This window comes from Pantherophis guttatus, chromosome 1 (genome assembly GCF_059756535.1).
Source record: "Pantherophis guttatus breed Tessera chromosome 1, ASM5975653v1, whole genome shotgun sequence".
In the NCBI taxonomy this organism is placed as follows: Eukaryota; Metazoa; Chordata; class Lepidosauria; order Squamata; family Colubridae; genus Pantherophis; species Pantherophis guttatus.
Genome location: NC_142063.1, coordinates 257,536,432 through 257,553,116, shown reverse-complemented (window position 1 = coordinate 257,553,116; position 16,685 = coordinate 257,536,432). Strand labels below are relative to the sequence as shown.

Here is a 16,685-nt window from a genome sequence, read left to right as displayed (position 1 = left end):
GAAAAATATCATTGAGCATATGGATTTCTACTCTGCTATGAAAATTGCATCTGTCAATAGTACAGTTCTGTAATTCTCCCCATCTATTCTGCAAGGCTATGGAACCTTCCATGGGGAGACACAGAGGAGTGAAAAGTGAAATGAAAAGTCCGGCTGTTTGAGCAATTTTCTCACATAATGTTGGACCTATCCCATTAAAAATAAATGTGTGACAATTTAGCCAAATATTTACTTACTGACTGTTCATTTAAATCCTGAGTATCTTCCATGGAGGTTACTCACTTTTCTTCCACAAAGAGAAGCAACTGAGAAGTAACTGGATGTCCTAATTTTAAAAACAACAAGACAAAGTATTACTTTGTTTCTACAGTTGTACATATATATATATACAACTACATATTAGAAACTAGGTTCTATTTCTATACATTCATTTGTTCATAGCTGAAAGAAAAGCATCATTTTAAGTACAGCAACTAAATGGCACTGGATGTTCAAAACAGATCTATATAATATATTGAAAATGGAACTGATATCAATAGTAGAAGGTTCACATGTTATTTACCACTATTTTTTTTTCATTTTTACCATATCTTCCTTCAAATCATTGTTTGTTGATAGAAATAGAAAACTGTATCAAAATTTTGAGAATTTATCTGCATTTACAATTTTTGGTAATAACTCCATGTGAAATGTAAATCAAATTCCAGTTTTCATATGCAAATGAGTCTTGATAGAATGATAGAAAAATCATTCTAGAATCAATCAGCAAAAGCATTAGCTAAGAATCAGTACTAAATAAGCTTAAGATTTGATGAATCCCTATCTGAATATAGAAAAGGTTATAGAAATATCCAATACAACATTTTAAATTTGTCATCCAGATCCTAGAAATGTAAGTTAGCAGTTTCATTTAAAAGAATTACTTGGATTGCTAATATTTGTATCTAAAAAGGAAGATAGTTTACTTTAATTAGCCAATTCATGAAAGCAAGATGAGAATGACACTTCAGTTAATTAGAATATAACTTCATGCTACATGATAAGTAACACATTCCATCTTTCCTGCAATAACTTGCCAAGTAGTACTTTTTATTACAACATGGAATAATTCCTCATGAAATCATGTTTAAGTTCATACATGAAATTTTACTCTCTTAGAGATGGGGTTATTGTTGATATATTTGTATACTGCTTTATTCCAAAATGACTCCATGCAGTTTATAATAAAGTAAACATATTCACTAATAACTACACAACCTATCAAAATGGAAATAACCAATATTTTCATGATAGCATGAGGCATAATTAAACTTGACCATAGGACCTCTGAAAAAGTATGGTTTTTACTGCCTTTCTAAAGGATAGGTTACTCCAAAGGATTTTAAAATCAGGGAAAGTCATGATAATATGGTTACAAGTTGCATCTGTTTTCATGAAACATGCCTAAAAGTGTACTACTAGACAATAAAGCTGCTCCCCATAGCAGGCCTTAGTCGACAAAGCATTCAACCTAGCATTCTAAATTGGCTAAAATTTCAATACTGTGTAGAAAACATTAGAATAGGCCAAATGATTGTCAGATTTGAGAAGTTCGGAATTATGTACAATTGACAGAGTGCAAATACAATCATGTTTTCAAAATTGGAAATTTAAATAGAAAGATTCTTGTATATTTAAATAAAGTTTATTTTTATTGGCATACTAAAGGCATTGAACTCTAAAACTGAAAATGTCTTCTAGTGAAGTCATTCCACCCTTTTTCACCCCTTCAGCCATAGCATTAACAATAAGGTCAGTCCCATTCTTTGAAATCACTTGAGCAGAATAGATTGAAGCAGCTATAAGCGAATGAGTCCAAGTCACATCTTAACCAAGTAAATCATTGGTCACATAAAAGTGACTCATTAGAATTTATATCTTATAACCTTGCAATGTATTACAAGGTGAATAAAATAGCTTTTTAATAATTATCCTCAAAATGAAATTAAAATGGATCCAGAAGATATGCTTTATCTATTTTATCAACAGCTAAAATGCCACCAAAGATAAGATTTTTTGCTCTCAGAAAATATCAACAAAGCAATTAGATCATTTGAACAAAAACAGAAATGAGTGTTATTTCTCCAGCACAATCACTATCAAGCAGCTGTCCTTTAGAAGCAGGGGTGGGTTCTAAATTTTTTTACTACCGGTTCTGTGGGTGTGACTTATTTTGTGGGAGTGGCTTGATGGTCATGTGACAATTCTTTAGGATTTAACAGAGGTACTGGCCTACCAGGCTTTTAACTGCTTGCAGAGCTGTACCGGTCTACCCATTTATTTTTGCAGGCACCGGTCTACCCATTTATTTTTGCAGGCACTGGTCTACTCATTTGTTTTCTTTTAACACTGATCAGCTGTAGGGCGGCCCTTTGAAGCCCTGCAGCAAGAGTTTAAACAGTTTTTTTCCCTCTAGCTGATCAGCTGGGACTCGGGAGGCAGCAATAGATTGGGGGTGGGGCCAAACAAAAGGTAAGAATAATGCAGGGGGCAGCCAGAGCCGGTTCGGTGACATCATATTGTCACCGCTACCGGCTCGGTGGAACCGGGCGGGACCCACCACTGTTTAGAAGTCATATATCGGTTTCTTCTGAATTTGCTATTGATGTTCTAGCCATCACACTAGTTATATTACTGCTCCATCAATCGTAGCTTCAATATAAATGTATTTTATGGTTATTTTATTTTATGGTTATTTTATTTTTTCCATTAAAAAAACTTCACTTAACAATGATGTAGCATATCATATATACATACCTCTTTCAAGAAGTACATCAACAATACTTTATTATGGATGGTCACATTGTTAGCCATATTACTATTTGTTCACAACAATGTGGAGTCACAACTGCAAGTTCATTAGTCAATGTTGACCTTCATACACATCAAGAACCTAGTATGTTGTAATGAATTGGCATAGTATATGTCTGGATACAAGCTGTGGCATTTTGCAATTGACAGATGGAATTTTATCGATGTGCAGAATTTCTAAGTACCACCCAAGATGTTTCGGTATGGCACCAAGTCTCATGTATTTTCCAAACATTTTCTGGAACAATAGTAGGTGCTTTCCCTCCATTTTTATGACAAAAGCTGATAGCTCAAGACCAAGAATAATGATGCCAGGGCCAGATTGACCAATCATGGTTCCCCGTGCTATCAAGAGAAATCAAAATTTAAAGCAGAACTTTGAAACTACTACAAAAATGATCACTAATGCAGGGGCGCCTGCAGGAGGGAATAAAAAAAGTCAAGATGGCAGCTTTAACTGAAGTCTTGCTCCTTTTTATGTGCACCACACATGTAAAAAAAAAAAAGAAGTCAGGGCTTTGACTATGTGTTCATGGCCACTGTGATTTGTTAACTGCAATATACAGCAATATTTAGGACAGATGGGAAATAAACTCCTTTTAGGATATGATTGTCCTCGATTTTATGAGCAAAAACATTTAGGAACTCAAAAATTCTAAGAAAGGTAGTAATATTCTTTTATTACTGATACAACTTGACTTGGTTCCCCAGTCAAATTACAAGATACATTTCATGTTAAAAAATACTAAAACAGAAGATTGATCATTTTGTATGCCAGTTATAAATCATTTTTTTAACTTTAAAAAAAATATTTTCAACAGTTTATAGACCATTTAGTGTGAAGACAGACATCTGCCATCTGTAGATGCAATTTAAAGTTGTAGTATTTTATGTTTAATTTTTTCCCCCAAAAAACTGTTTTATGTTATTGAAGATAACTTTCTATATTAACATATTTAATACACTTTTACAAAATTCTTTTGCAGCATCCTAATTTTTATACCAGATGTCAACTAATATGTTCATAAATAATAATTTATATTGTCAGTTGACATCTGGTATAAAACTATATCAGAAAGTCTTTGAAACATAAACCATTGACCATACCTAAGCTAAAGTACACATGACTCAAATAAGTTTACAGGCTTCCTTTGCTTACTGAAAGTCTCTCTCTTTTTTTCTTTAGTTCCCACAGACACTTTTTAATTTTATATGTGTGTATGTATCTGAACTGTGAATATATTCCCCTATTTTTTAAAGGACATCATAGTTAATGAGCTTAACAATTGCTCCTATTGTATTGACAGTATTTTCATCTTCTGATTCCCCGGAGTTTACTACCTTTCTTCTGTCTTCACTATCCAAGAGATAATGATTATTTAACAGGCAAAACCAGAAATGAGGCTACTCTCGATTTATGCTTTTATACCTTACCCTTAATCAATATGGGCACAACTACTCCAAGTAACAGTGGTACGGTCATTATAAGACCGGACTGCTAACATTACACAGCAAGCAAAAATATCAGCAGGAACAGAGACAGCGATCAGGAGAAGGAAACACCACGAAGCCATTAACTTTTGCCTTTCAGACAATGATGTAATCTAAGATTCTAAGATTCAAAATATTTGTAGTGTATAAACAACATGGCAACTAAAATTGCCAAGCATCAAAGATAAGGAAAGTGACAAATATGATTTTCTGAATGCTATAGAGTTCTAAAATAACGGTTATAATTTGAAAGGTCAGAGATACAGGCCAGGAAAAGTTCCAATACAGCCACGTTTGACAGTTTTATCTCAGCTTTTCAGGTGAAGTTTGTAAAAAAAAAAAATCTTTGAAGCTAAGATCAGACTTCAACTGGATATTATTTTGTTGCCTAATACACATACACATACACAACATGGTTTCCAACATCTTGTGCCTTTCTCATATTGTTCCACTAAGTCAGTGGTCCCCAATCTTTTTGGCACCAGGGAACGGTTTCATGGAAAACAATTTTTCCACAGACCAGGAGGGGAAGAATGGTTTCACGTGCTACCTAGATTCCACACATGCGCAGATGAAGCTTCACTCGCTTGCATAGCTCGGTTCCTAACAGGCTGCGGACCAGTACCAGTCCCTGGTCCGGGGTTGGGGATCCCTACACTAAGTGATTTATTTTACTCCAGATCAATGGAAAAATATCAGAATGCTAAAGTTAATTTACATAACTGTATTGTGGCAAATGTAACTGATACATACAAGATAGACAACAATTCCGCCTTTAGTTTATTCAGAGAGCAAATTTTGCCATAATAATTTAGAAACCAAGCAATAGTCATCATAAACTTGAAGTACCCTTAAGAAAGTACCCTCCACGTAAAATATATCCATTTAGGAGGTCCTCATTGAAGCCAGCTCAAAAACTTGAGATGATATAGTGCTTCAGTGACTAAACACTGTATATAAAAAGAGTTCTGTGCAAAATGACTATTAGTGCCCCTAACTGTTTGCATAACACATGTAAAAATCACCCAATGCTAACGATAAAAATATTAGGTTTTAATTAGTTAAAGGGTGCTCATTTTAAAATTAACTATGAACCATTCCAAACCAAATCATCTCAAAATATTTCCACTGGAACCTTGCCACTTTCCTTACAAACAACATTCATTTATAAGAATATGTTTAATTGTCCTACAGTTAAAAAAGAACAAGTCATATGACAAAAACCTGAAATTTAACAATACTCCACCATTTAAATTTTCTATATTCACATAAATGATCCAATATACACGAGTAAGTCATGAACAGATATAGATCTGCAGGCAATTTATGTATATTATTGTTAGCACTATTATCAAATTAATAAGCATGTGTATGCAATTTCTGATCTTATTGTTACTTGCTTGATAAATTAGTTATAAATGTATGACCATACCATATGAATCTTCTATAAAAGGTAGGAAATATCCTAATCTTCTTTTTACATTCCCTAAGTCATAGATAGTACAGTCGTGTGTGTGGACACACACATATTCACAATTTACTGTACACACACACAAACACTTGTAAGAGCTACTTCCTCAAATATCCACATACTTCATCAGATGTTCACATCACTATATCGTAAATTAAAAACAACTACGCTTTAGTATGAGAGTAATGAAATTCTATCTTTGCAACTGACATAAAAGTTGATATCTGATCCTGAAGTCATGAGCGTATAGCCTTTCAAATTAGTACGTTTGTACCTACTGTATAGAATATTGTGTGCATGTGCATACACACGTGCATACATACATACAGTACATAGTTTTTAGAACATTGTATGTGGAAAAAATTGCAAATGTTACTTTCTATATAGAACTTTTACATATTCAATATTTTAAAATTGTCTCCAACAGTTTTATCATTTACAAGATAGTCTGCAAATCTAAACTGATCACTAAATATCTCCAGCCAAAAAGGGAACAAATCAATACATTATTATTTTTTCTATTTACATATAGCTTTCTCATTCATTTCTTCTTCCATATCAGACTTGCTCCATGTATAGAAAACTATCCTCATATGAAACTCCATTCATACATTGCTACATACAAAACAGGAAGTGAATTGTATCCAACTGGGTTAATATACATGTTTGGCTAAGTATGAAGAAATATAGATATAAGTAAGCCTTTCCAAACTACAAATGTCTTGGGCCCAAATTTACAATATTTGAACTGAGCATTTTATTTTACTTGAATTATTTTTTCTTGAAGGTAATAGCAGATTCATGATAGGAGACAATAATCAGAATTTTATGGTTTTTTTTTTCATTTTGACTAAGGAATAACAAAAAAGCATTTCTTAACTGCACATAGTATACAATGTTTCAACAACACTTCTTTTCCATTTCTTCTCATTCTAATAGGTCATTAATTGTATACATTTCTACTCAGAAGAAAGTCACATTAAGCTAAATAGAATTCACTCTCAGATGAATTTTATTTATGTTTCAAAGCTACTGACAAAGGGTATATTTCAAAGCAGATTTGTTCAGAGCCACATAAACAATACTTAAAAAATGTATCTATCCAAACAGGTGAGGTTCTTATTGAAACCTCTAATGTAGAACACTAAAGTAGAAAGAAAGTAAATTAAAGCAGCCGGCATGGGCATACAACCAATGAAACATCTGTGCTTGTCCTCATGATATATTTATCAAATTTTACAAGTCTCTAAAAACCTAGAGTTTATATCCACTCATACTGGTTTACAAATCTGTTTTGTAAAGAAACTGCATTATCCAAAGTACTCAAAATTATGAAGAGACTTCTTTTTAAGCATTCTGCTGTGGTTTTATTTATGTAAGTTTATATTTACACAAATGCACACAACTATGTGAAATTCCACTTAGAGTGGTAAGAAAGGAAAACATTTAGCTTACCTAAAGAGATGACTTCCATTAAAATAGAGTTTGTGGTACACTGGCATTGTTCATTGCTTTATTTTATTTTACTGACCTTTATCCTATGCAAAACATTTAAAACTTATGCCTCAAGTAAAAGTTAAAAAAAAAGTTGGGCTTGATTCCTAATGACTTTATAGGCATGTTCATACAGCTTTCTTGACAACAAAAGATGTTTCTTGTTGCCTACAAGCTTTAAACTATCAAATTCAAGGTATATTTGATTGTATATACACAAGCAACTTGCTGGGTTGAATTCCCTAATCTGCATTAGGGATGTCAAACTCAAGGCCTGAGGGCCGGAACTGGCCTGCAGGGTGCTTATATCTGGCCCATGGGGCCACCCTGGAAACAGCGAAGGACCAGCCGGTGGTGCCTCTGCCAGCGAAAACGGAGCTCGCAAGGGCCACGGGTGGCCCTCCCGAGCTCTGTTTTCACTGGCAGAGGTTTGCAGGAGGCTGTTGGCGCTGAAAACTGAGCTCGGGAGCCCATTTTTGCTGGCAGAGCACTCGGGCCACCACAGGTGCCCCCAACATGAATGACGTTGAGGGGCCACGCCCATCTGGCCCCCCAAGATCAAACATAACCCTGATGCGGCCCTCAATGAAATCGAGTTTGACACCCCTGACCTAATGGATCGGTCTTCTAACGGTAAATTTAAGTAAATGGAATCAGTATAACTTATAGCTAGAGTTCAACAAAATTATTTAAACAAAATACAATAGTTACATTTGTGGATTCAGGATTTAATGAGTGATTTGATCTAACAATTTTAAAACTTCCTGATTATCAGAAATTGCTTTAAAAGGTCTCTCAATTCTCAAAGTGAACTTTGGATATAGTTACCTGCTTATTACTATTATTTTTTTTCAAAATATTTTTTCCCATAGCTTCTGCTTAGCCCACCAGATAGAGCACAAAAGGCATGCACTGAGTTCCCTCCATTCAACAAGGTCATCTTGTTGGATCCAGAAGTTGTATTTTAACTGTGGCACCTCATCCCTTGTGGAATAATATATCTCCAGAAATCCAGACAGACCCAACCATGTTAGACTTTCACAAAGCTTTGAAGGCCAGATGTTTGGGTCAGATGGTTAGGTGAGCTTTGCTGCTGAGATGGTTTTTAAAATTTGGTTTTTGTCTTTTAACCTTGGATACCATGGGTTATATATGGAAGCAATGGTTGTTCTAATCATTAAACACCACCAGAGTCACTGTTCTGAGATAGGTAGCCATGTAAACTATTTAATTTAAAAAATAAAAATCCTGGCTTTCAGAAACACTATTATATTTGACTTCCGTTTATTTTCAGTTGAAGTGAAACTATATAAATGATTTACACAGATAGCAAAGATAATGCAATAGATTGTATTTTGGCTCTTCTATGTATATTGATAATATTTTTATAGGTATAAAATATACCAATATTCTAAAGTTCTACAAACTATCAATCATATATCCTCTATTGCACTGAAATATTGTCTAACAATATAATGTGCAATTACTGTCACTTCAAAAGATGTAGGTCAAAAAACTCTATTATATATATATATATATATATATATATATATATATATATATGTTACTTTTACATACTATTAACTGACCTCAAAACTAATTCATGTTCCTTTTTTTTATGAAGACTTATCAAAAATGAAAGGAATTTGTCTTAAGTAACTTTGTAAAGTACAAAGAATAACTAAGTAAGTTTTCAGAATATGTTGAAACTAATGTTCTACTGGAAAATGAATAGGTAAACATTATATAAATAGCAAGGGTCAACTCTTTAACTTGAATAAAATGTCAAAACTAGCATGTAGTCAAATAATAACAATTCAAAAGGTTCTAGATGTCTAAATATTGTAGTTAAATGGAAAATGATTGTTACATTTGGACCCCACTATTAGTCATGGTCTTATCCTGAGGACCTCTTTTGTCCCTTTTGCGTTTTGATATGGGGAGCTGAGGAGAGAGAAAGAATTGCCATAGCTTACTATTCCATCAAAAAATTATGAAGTTGATTTCTTTTGTCTCATATTTTTGAAGTACCTAAACATCAAGCCCTGATTAATACAGCTTGATTGGTTGAATAGGCCATTAAGGTTTAGGATTCAGGAATAAACTTGCATAATTTAAAACGCATGCAGAAATATCTAATCTTGTCATTGACCTGAAGCACAGAAGTAAAAAAAAAGGTTATATCCAGTTTTTAAGAAAAATAAATACAAATATATGGTTACTACTCAGATTTATCATTATATTGTAATTTCATACAAAACAATAAGATTAAAAAATACTTTAAAAGAGCAAAAGTTTGAAGCATCAAAATAAGCTATTATGAATATACTTTAAGCTTAATCGTATTTTAATAATATGCAAAAGTTTCATTCAGCTAAATACCCAGTTTTTGAAAACTATTGCTGGTAAAAATGTTCCATTTACAATTAAATCAGAGATCAAATATTCACGAAGTAATTTCTGCTGCTAAATCATGTAGTATTGTTGATAACTATCTGCTATCCAAAGCAACAAATAATTATATTTATAATCAATACCTTTATGTATTATTCCCAAGATATAGCCTGAAGTCATGAAAATGTTCATGCCTTTAGTGTACAATATAAACATTATGCAGAGATTATTACTAATAAATACAGTATGTCAATAAATGATATTTTATCATGCTTGACATCAAATTTCAAATCACACCTATTTGTCCTTGGCGGCATTATAAGGTTTATACAATAATATTTGTATTAATTCATAATAAAATAATTAATGAAAATGTAAATATATAATATGAAAATTATATAGATTTTAGATGTTATTGTATAAAATTTTCTATTTGTCACAGGTTTGCAATTTGAGCTTGGGAAATCAGTTAAGATTTCATTGCACAAAGCAGATGAATATGTTCCACATTGTAGATTATTTATTTTAAACAAATGTTCAGTGGAGATAACATTGATTATGAAACAATTGCATTTTACAAAATACCAAGCAAAGATATGTTTTAACTATTTCTTTGCAGGGGAGTCACTTTTCAAAGGAGACTTTAAAAGCATACAGAATTATATCAGGAAAATAAATTTCAGCTATTCTTTTTGTTTAATTTTAAAAATCTACCTGCTTTTGTTTAGCAATGGATTTTAAAGAATAACTCTTCCATTTATTTCTTTAAGTAGCAATTGAAAATATTTACTACTAGGCAGTACCTAATTTTAGGTTTTAAGTGCTTTAACAGCTCTATGAAATATGATCAGCAGCTGCTATATAAAAGTATGCCGAATAAACTCCTCTTGTAAAAAAAAAAAGCCCTCTAAGCAGTTTGGATATCTTAATTTTTAAAGGTTACACCAAGAACTTTATCAAAAATCACTCCAATAAATACAATTATGTCCCAGATGATATTACCTGAAAATGAGAAGGTAAATATCTAATAAAACTTCATTTTCATCTGTAGGTTTTCCCTCTTCTGTAAAATAAGCACAGCAGTAGATTTTGTCCATGATAACTTGCAAAATAATTTGGTTCTGCCATTTTCAAATGAATACAATATTGGGGGAGGGGTCTATTTGTTATAGTTAAGCTTCTGCACATCTCTTATTTACATCAGTATTAATAATTTTGTGATGCTTTAATATTCACTTTAAAAATTCTTTTGGTATCAGAACTACGATATTTCTATCTTTAAAAACAGAGCTTAAAAGCCTATTATTATATTAACAACATTATATAATTATAAAGATTGTACAAATAAGGAATAAAAATGATGGCAAGATGAGTTAAAATTTTATCAATCCTCTCTTACTGTCAAAACAGGTTCCTACTACACAAAAATTCAAAATTATTATGCCTCATTAGAAAAAAAGTATTGATTTAGTACCAGTATTTGTTTATTCATTTATTTATTTAATTTCTATAGTATACCTCACTATAAAGATACTCTACTACCAATAATGTTTATAACAAAGCTATAAGCACATAATTTTTATTTTACAATAAGGATACCTTAAAAAACACCGCCACAAACAAAATAAAGTATTGGTAATTGGTGGGATACTGCTTAATAAAAAAATCTTATACTAAACAAAAATGCCAAGCATTTTAAAAACACAGACTGGATGAAATTAAGAAATATATCTGCATTCTTAATGAAACTACTGGAATAAAATATGGTACATTTACATATTTGTATCATGATTAAGAATGGAGTGCTGATAGATTAAAGAAAAAACAAACAAACAGTGTTTGGATCTCTATTTCCCTAATCACAAACGCCTGGCCGGAAAACGAAGGATATACAAGTCTCAAATGCAGAGAAACCTATATATACTTTACCTGGACTCAAACCAACCTAATACATTCATTAATGAAAACTAATCATTTAATCAATGTGTCTCTTAATATTCTAATGTAGAGTTTATTTTATATTCCAAAAGGACTAATTACGTTGCTTGCTGCCCATTTGTCAACCCTAGCTCATTCTAACCATGCAGATATAAAAACAGGAATAGATCAGTTTTATGTCAGGCTTTACTAACAATTTTCTGTCAGGTGGATAAAATCCCCAATCAATAATTGTCTTTGGAAAGTAAAAACTTTGTATGCCAATGTCACTGCATAATGAAATAGTTGCAAGTTGAAGAGCAACATACAATAGCCCTAATAACAAACAAGATAGCTTAGATGTATTAAATTTGTTACTATTTAGCTGCAGCATTTTCATAGAATGCTAAATTTGAGATGGTCCAGGACGTACTATTTTGTCATAAAGCCCGCATTTCTTTCTCCCTTTTCTCCTGTACCAAAGCTTCTAAATGAGAAGGCAACATCAATTAATGGCTAAAGCCCATGGGGCTGAATATAAAATAACTATTACTTAAAGGAGGACCAACCACAAAAAAGTCTTCCACGTGGTAGTATTTTAAGATCAAAACACAAGTCATTGATTGTATAATGTTCATTGCACCTCGCTCACCTGATCTACAAAGTCAATTCCTCCTTTGCTCAGAATAATTTTAAGAAGGGAAGGCGCTCAACTAAGTGTTTTGTAGCTGTAAGCTTAAATTCACTCATAAACATTTCGGGTTTTTAAAAAATCTATATACAAACAATGCAGGTGGAGCAGTTTACTCCATTTTTTTAAAAATAATTCCTATGTTATTCGAACTCTAAAAACAAGCTTCCTCATTAAGCCCTGCATGCCAAACTTACTTCTTCAGGATAAACATGAAGACAGACGGGAAAGTTCCAGGTTTTCAATGCAACAAAATAAGGCACGACTTAGCTTCAACGTTTATGATCCAAGTTAGGGGAAAAAAAGAAAAACCCGACTGTTTCCCAAAAAGGCTGGCACAGTGTTTCTCCAATTGAAAATACAAGTAAGTAAAAAAAATAAATAAATAAAATAAACCACCACCCCCCCGAATTTGGGAGATTTTTCACAATTTTTTCCCCCGTCCCCCACTTCAACCCACCCCACCCCAACGACGATTCCCTGCCGAAACGCCAACTCCGTCCCGGTTCGAAGCAAGTCCAGTCGAGCCACAGTGAAGAGAAACAACGCTAGAAAAACAAGCGACCTTTGGAAACAGAAGCCGAAAAGCGAGGAGGAACCCAACCCAGGCGCGTCAAAAGCGGCCGTCTGAATTTCTCTTACCGGTTATGTCACGTTTTGTTATTCTAGCGACCCTAAGCGACGGGAGGAGGCAAAGAAACCCGAGATGGGGGGGGGGGGAAGAGAAGTTAGGACGGCCGAATTGGAAATTCTGGCCAAAAGAGCCGAGGTGAACTTTTCTCCCAATGCGGCGTTTCGTTCCGAAGAGGCCTTCCTTACTTACTCCGAGGCGATATCCTTGGTCCTCTGGGTGGGGGGGGGGTAGGGGGGGGGTGGGAGAAAGGCACCGGGGCGGCAACTCGAACGCCCTTCGAGCCCGCGACAACACCCCCCACTCCCAAGCAGAACCGCCCCTCTGAGGAAAAGTTCGCGTGGGTTTTGTTTTGTTTTTCTTCCCCCCCCCCCCGAGACCCAAACACGCGCGCGCCCTCTACGCCCAGGTCCCGGGACGCGAAGGACAAAAATGGACTTGTGGCGGGAGGGGGGGAGAGCCGCTCGCCGGGCACAGAAGTCAGGTTCTCTCGGTTTCTAGCCGAGGCCGCCGCTTTGGTCAGCGGCTTTTCTTGTTTCGGTCGCCAACCTTTCGTGTCCCCTTTTCTCTCTCTCTCTCCCCCCCCCCACCCCTCTCCGCGCGCGGTGGTTTTTCCCTTAAAGGAAAGCGCGGTTAAAGCCAAGGGACCAAGAGACGCGTTTTCCCCCTACCGGTTTTCGTCGCCGCCAAAAGAAACGAGGGTTGGGGGAAGCTGGAGAGAGAGAAACGAAAGAGAAAAATAAAAGGTAAGGGAAATTATCGTACCCACCTTTTCTTTTTCTTTTCTTTTTTTCTTTCTTTCTTTCCCCTGGCCAGGACTCCTTCGCTCGATTCTTACAAGTTGCTGCTCCTGCTTCCTTTCTGTGTTATGTTTTATTATTCACTCCCCGGCTCCAAGACGAAGATCCAGACTCTTCATTTATTTATTTATTTTTCTTGGTAAGAGGAGCACCAGCCCTCTCCAAAGTTATATACTTTCTCTCGCTCCCCGTCTTCCTTCACGCAACAAAGTTACAACGGGACGAAGTGGGGAAATAAGAAGAAAAATTTTACACATCGGCGCGGCCGATTAAAACTTTCAAAAAAAATAAAAATAAAATAAATAAAAAAAATCCTTAAAACTTTCTTGAGGGGGTCGCTAGTTTTGCCCCTCGCGCTTTTCGCCCCCTCTCCGTCTTTCCAAAAAGAAAAAAAAAAAAAAAGGAAACACTCCTCTTTGCAAGGGAGTCTCGAGCTCAGCTGAAGCACCCAGAAATGAGTATCAGGGGAAGGAGAGAGAGAGAGAAGGGTGGGGGTGGGGTGGGAAAGGGTTTTTTTTTAAAAAGAAAAAAAAAACGCGCGCCACGTTGCCTAATTTTTTTTTTTTTTTTTTTTTGCGAGATGCCTTTCCTCCGTTGTTGGGGTTGGTGGTTTTTTGGGTTTTTTTTTTTTTGCACTTGTGCGGCGACTTGTTGCGAGTTCGGGAGCGGCGCTCCCCGAAGCTGCGGACGGTCGGCGCGTGCGTGCCTAGTGTGCGAAGTGAGGGCGGGAGGGACGGTGTTTACAGCTGACGGCCGCCGCTTTGCCATTGGCTGCTTTCTCGCGTGAGTAATTGGTCGATGGCGGGGCGCGGGAGGGAATCGGCACGTGGCATGGATGCTGGCTCCGGGCACTGCGACGCCCTCGGTTCTTTGGCTGACGAGGCTGAATTGGCGAGGCGAGGCTGCTGTGCGCTGCGTTGCCTTGTTTTCCGTATCCCGCGTGGGGTTTCTCAACAACCCCATGCGCTCCTCCTCTCCTAAGGAGTAGTAAAAACAAAACAAAACCCCAATTAATCAACTTGTGGCCGGTAGTAAGCAAGCACTGATCCCTTCCACTCGTAGGATTTAAGGCAATGTTTCCTTAAATCCATTCCCTCCACACTTCTGTCCTCCCACCAAAACCATGTAAGAAAAGTCACTGAGGCTTGTTCTTCAATAAGTCGTTATAACTACTGGGCCACTAGCCAATTTCTGTTAGGCCACATCAAGCCTGTTGAATGCAGTGGTGGCTTTCAAAATTTTTTACTACCGGTTCTGTGGGTGGGGCTTGGTGGGTGTGGCAGGGGAAGGATACTGTAAAATCTCCATTCCCACACTACTCCAGGGGAAGGATACTGCAAAATCCCCATTTCCTCCCGATCAGCTGGGACTTGGGAGGCAGAGAATAGACGGGGGTGGGACCAGTCAGAATTTTTCCTACCACTTCTCTGAACTACTCAAAATTTCCGCTACAGGTTCTCCAGAACTGGTCAGAACCTGCTGAAACCCACCTCTGGTTGAATGTCCGAATTCTTGCAAGTCCCAAGCCGCTCGCTTCATTTTGGAAAAATAATCACTGGCCACCTCCGGAAATGACCTCACCCCATTCCTAAGAGGTCTGTAAGGGGCGTGCATAAGCGCACCAACGTGCCTACCGTCTCTGTCCTAATGTCCCTTTTTATTCATATCCATTTCATGTATTCATAATGTTTATACATTTCATGTATTCATAATCATGTTTATATTTTTATCTGTAATCTTATATATTCTTGACAAAAATAAATAAAAATAAATAAGTGGATAGTTCTGCCCAGATGCACTTCAGTTAGTTTGCTTTTCCTTAAAGCTTGAAAGCATGGGACCAGATAGCAGTCGGGCCATGTGGTTTCCCCTTCTGCCCCATATGGATTTCAGAGTGAGCCAACAACTGAGTTGGATGTAAACATTCAGTCAAAGCCAAGAAGGCAAATTCTGGGCAGGTGGAGAAGTCTATTAGTGCCTATCAGCTACTGCAAACACAAATGAAATGTCAAGTGGTGCTTTCGGTGATTGCCACATGCCAGAGGACAAATAAGGATGAGTGGCTGGCTGACATTACCTATCTTGTGAACGTCTCAGAAACAACTGGTTAGGTTAGTCCACGGAAATAATATGCAAGAGACTTCCCTTAATGTAAGCATAGGCACTAAGGTTTTTGTCTTTGGAATACATCCAGCTGTTCCTGAAGTCACATTGCCCTGAAATTGGTCATACAGTTAACACTTCATGTCAGAGGGTTAAGGTAGCAAATAATTTCTCATTGTATAATACTAAAGATTGATATGATTGGGTAGCATTGACATAAAGAATCGGCTGGATACTGAAATTATGCAGATCAGTCAATAATGACATATCTTTTAGTCCCGCCTTTTTGCTCACTGACTTGCATAAGTTTGAACCTTTCATTTCTGCTGCTTTGGTGGAAAAGTTGGGTTTCTAGTAAATAAATAAATATATTCCTATTCCTTGCAGAAAATAATTGGATTGGTAGCAAACCTAGCAAACCAAAATGTCTCAGGATAACTCTAAAATAGTTAACTATTGTCTTTTATGTTTTAGCTGCTGCTAATTAAAAAAGAGCCAGCTTGGTGTAGGGATTAAGGCCCCAGCCTGGAACCTGGGAAATTGTGAGTTATAGTCCTATCCAGTGGTGGGTTGCCCCCGGTTCGCACTGGTTCTATAGAACTCGTAGTAAAACTGGCGGGTGCTCCACCCACTGACCCTGACATCATCAAAACCCTTCTGCGCATATGCAGAAGAGCGCTCACGCGAGCAAAGTAAGCACGCGTCCACGGCCCTGTTGTGAACCAGTAGTAAAGGTAAGTAGAACCCACCCTTGGTCCTACCATAGCACAAGCAAATTTAATAAATAAAAAATAAAAAGCCAGATGGTTGACCTTGGGCCAGTCACTCTTTCTTAGCCCTAAG

At 36.2% G+C, this 16,685-nt stretch overlaps 1 protein-coding gene across 9 annotated transcripts in view; it reads right to left on the bottom strand.

Moving 5' to 3' along the window:
• The window catches only part of EYA4 (EYA transcriptional coactivator and phosphatase 4), a 101,568-nt gene extending 87,116 nt beyond the window's left edge, over positions 1–14,452 (bottom strand). For 3 of the 9 annotated variants that reach the window (XM_087887164.1, XM_087887175.1, XM_087887167.1), the window contains exons 1-3: positions 13,709–14,447; positions 10,703–10,763; positions 237–325 (exon numbers count right to left, since the gene is read on the bottom strand). In XM_087887164.1, coding sequence (XP_087743290.1) covers positions 237–269 — 33 coding nt within the window. In that variant the 5' untranslated portion in view covers positions 270–325; positions 10,703–10,763; positions 13,709–14,447. Of the gene's footprint in view, positions 1–236; positions 326–10,702; positions 10,764–12,505; positions 12,939–13,708 lie in introns of those variants that run through there. The other 6 variants (XM_034418839.3, XM_087887172.1, XM_087887168.1 and 3 more) reach the window with 4 other exon arrangements.
• Positions 14,453–16,685: the final 2,233 nt, after the last annotated feature.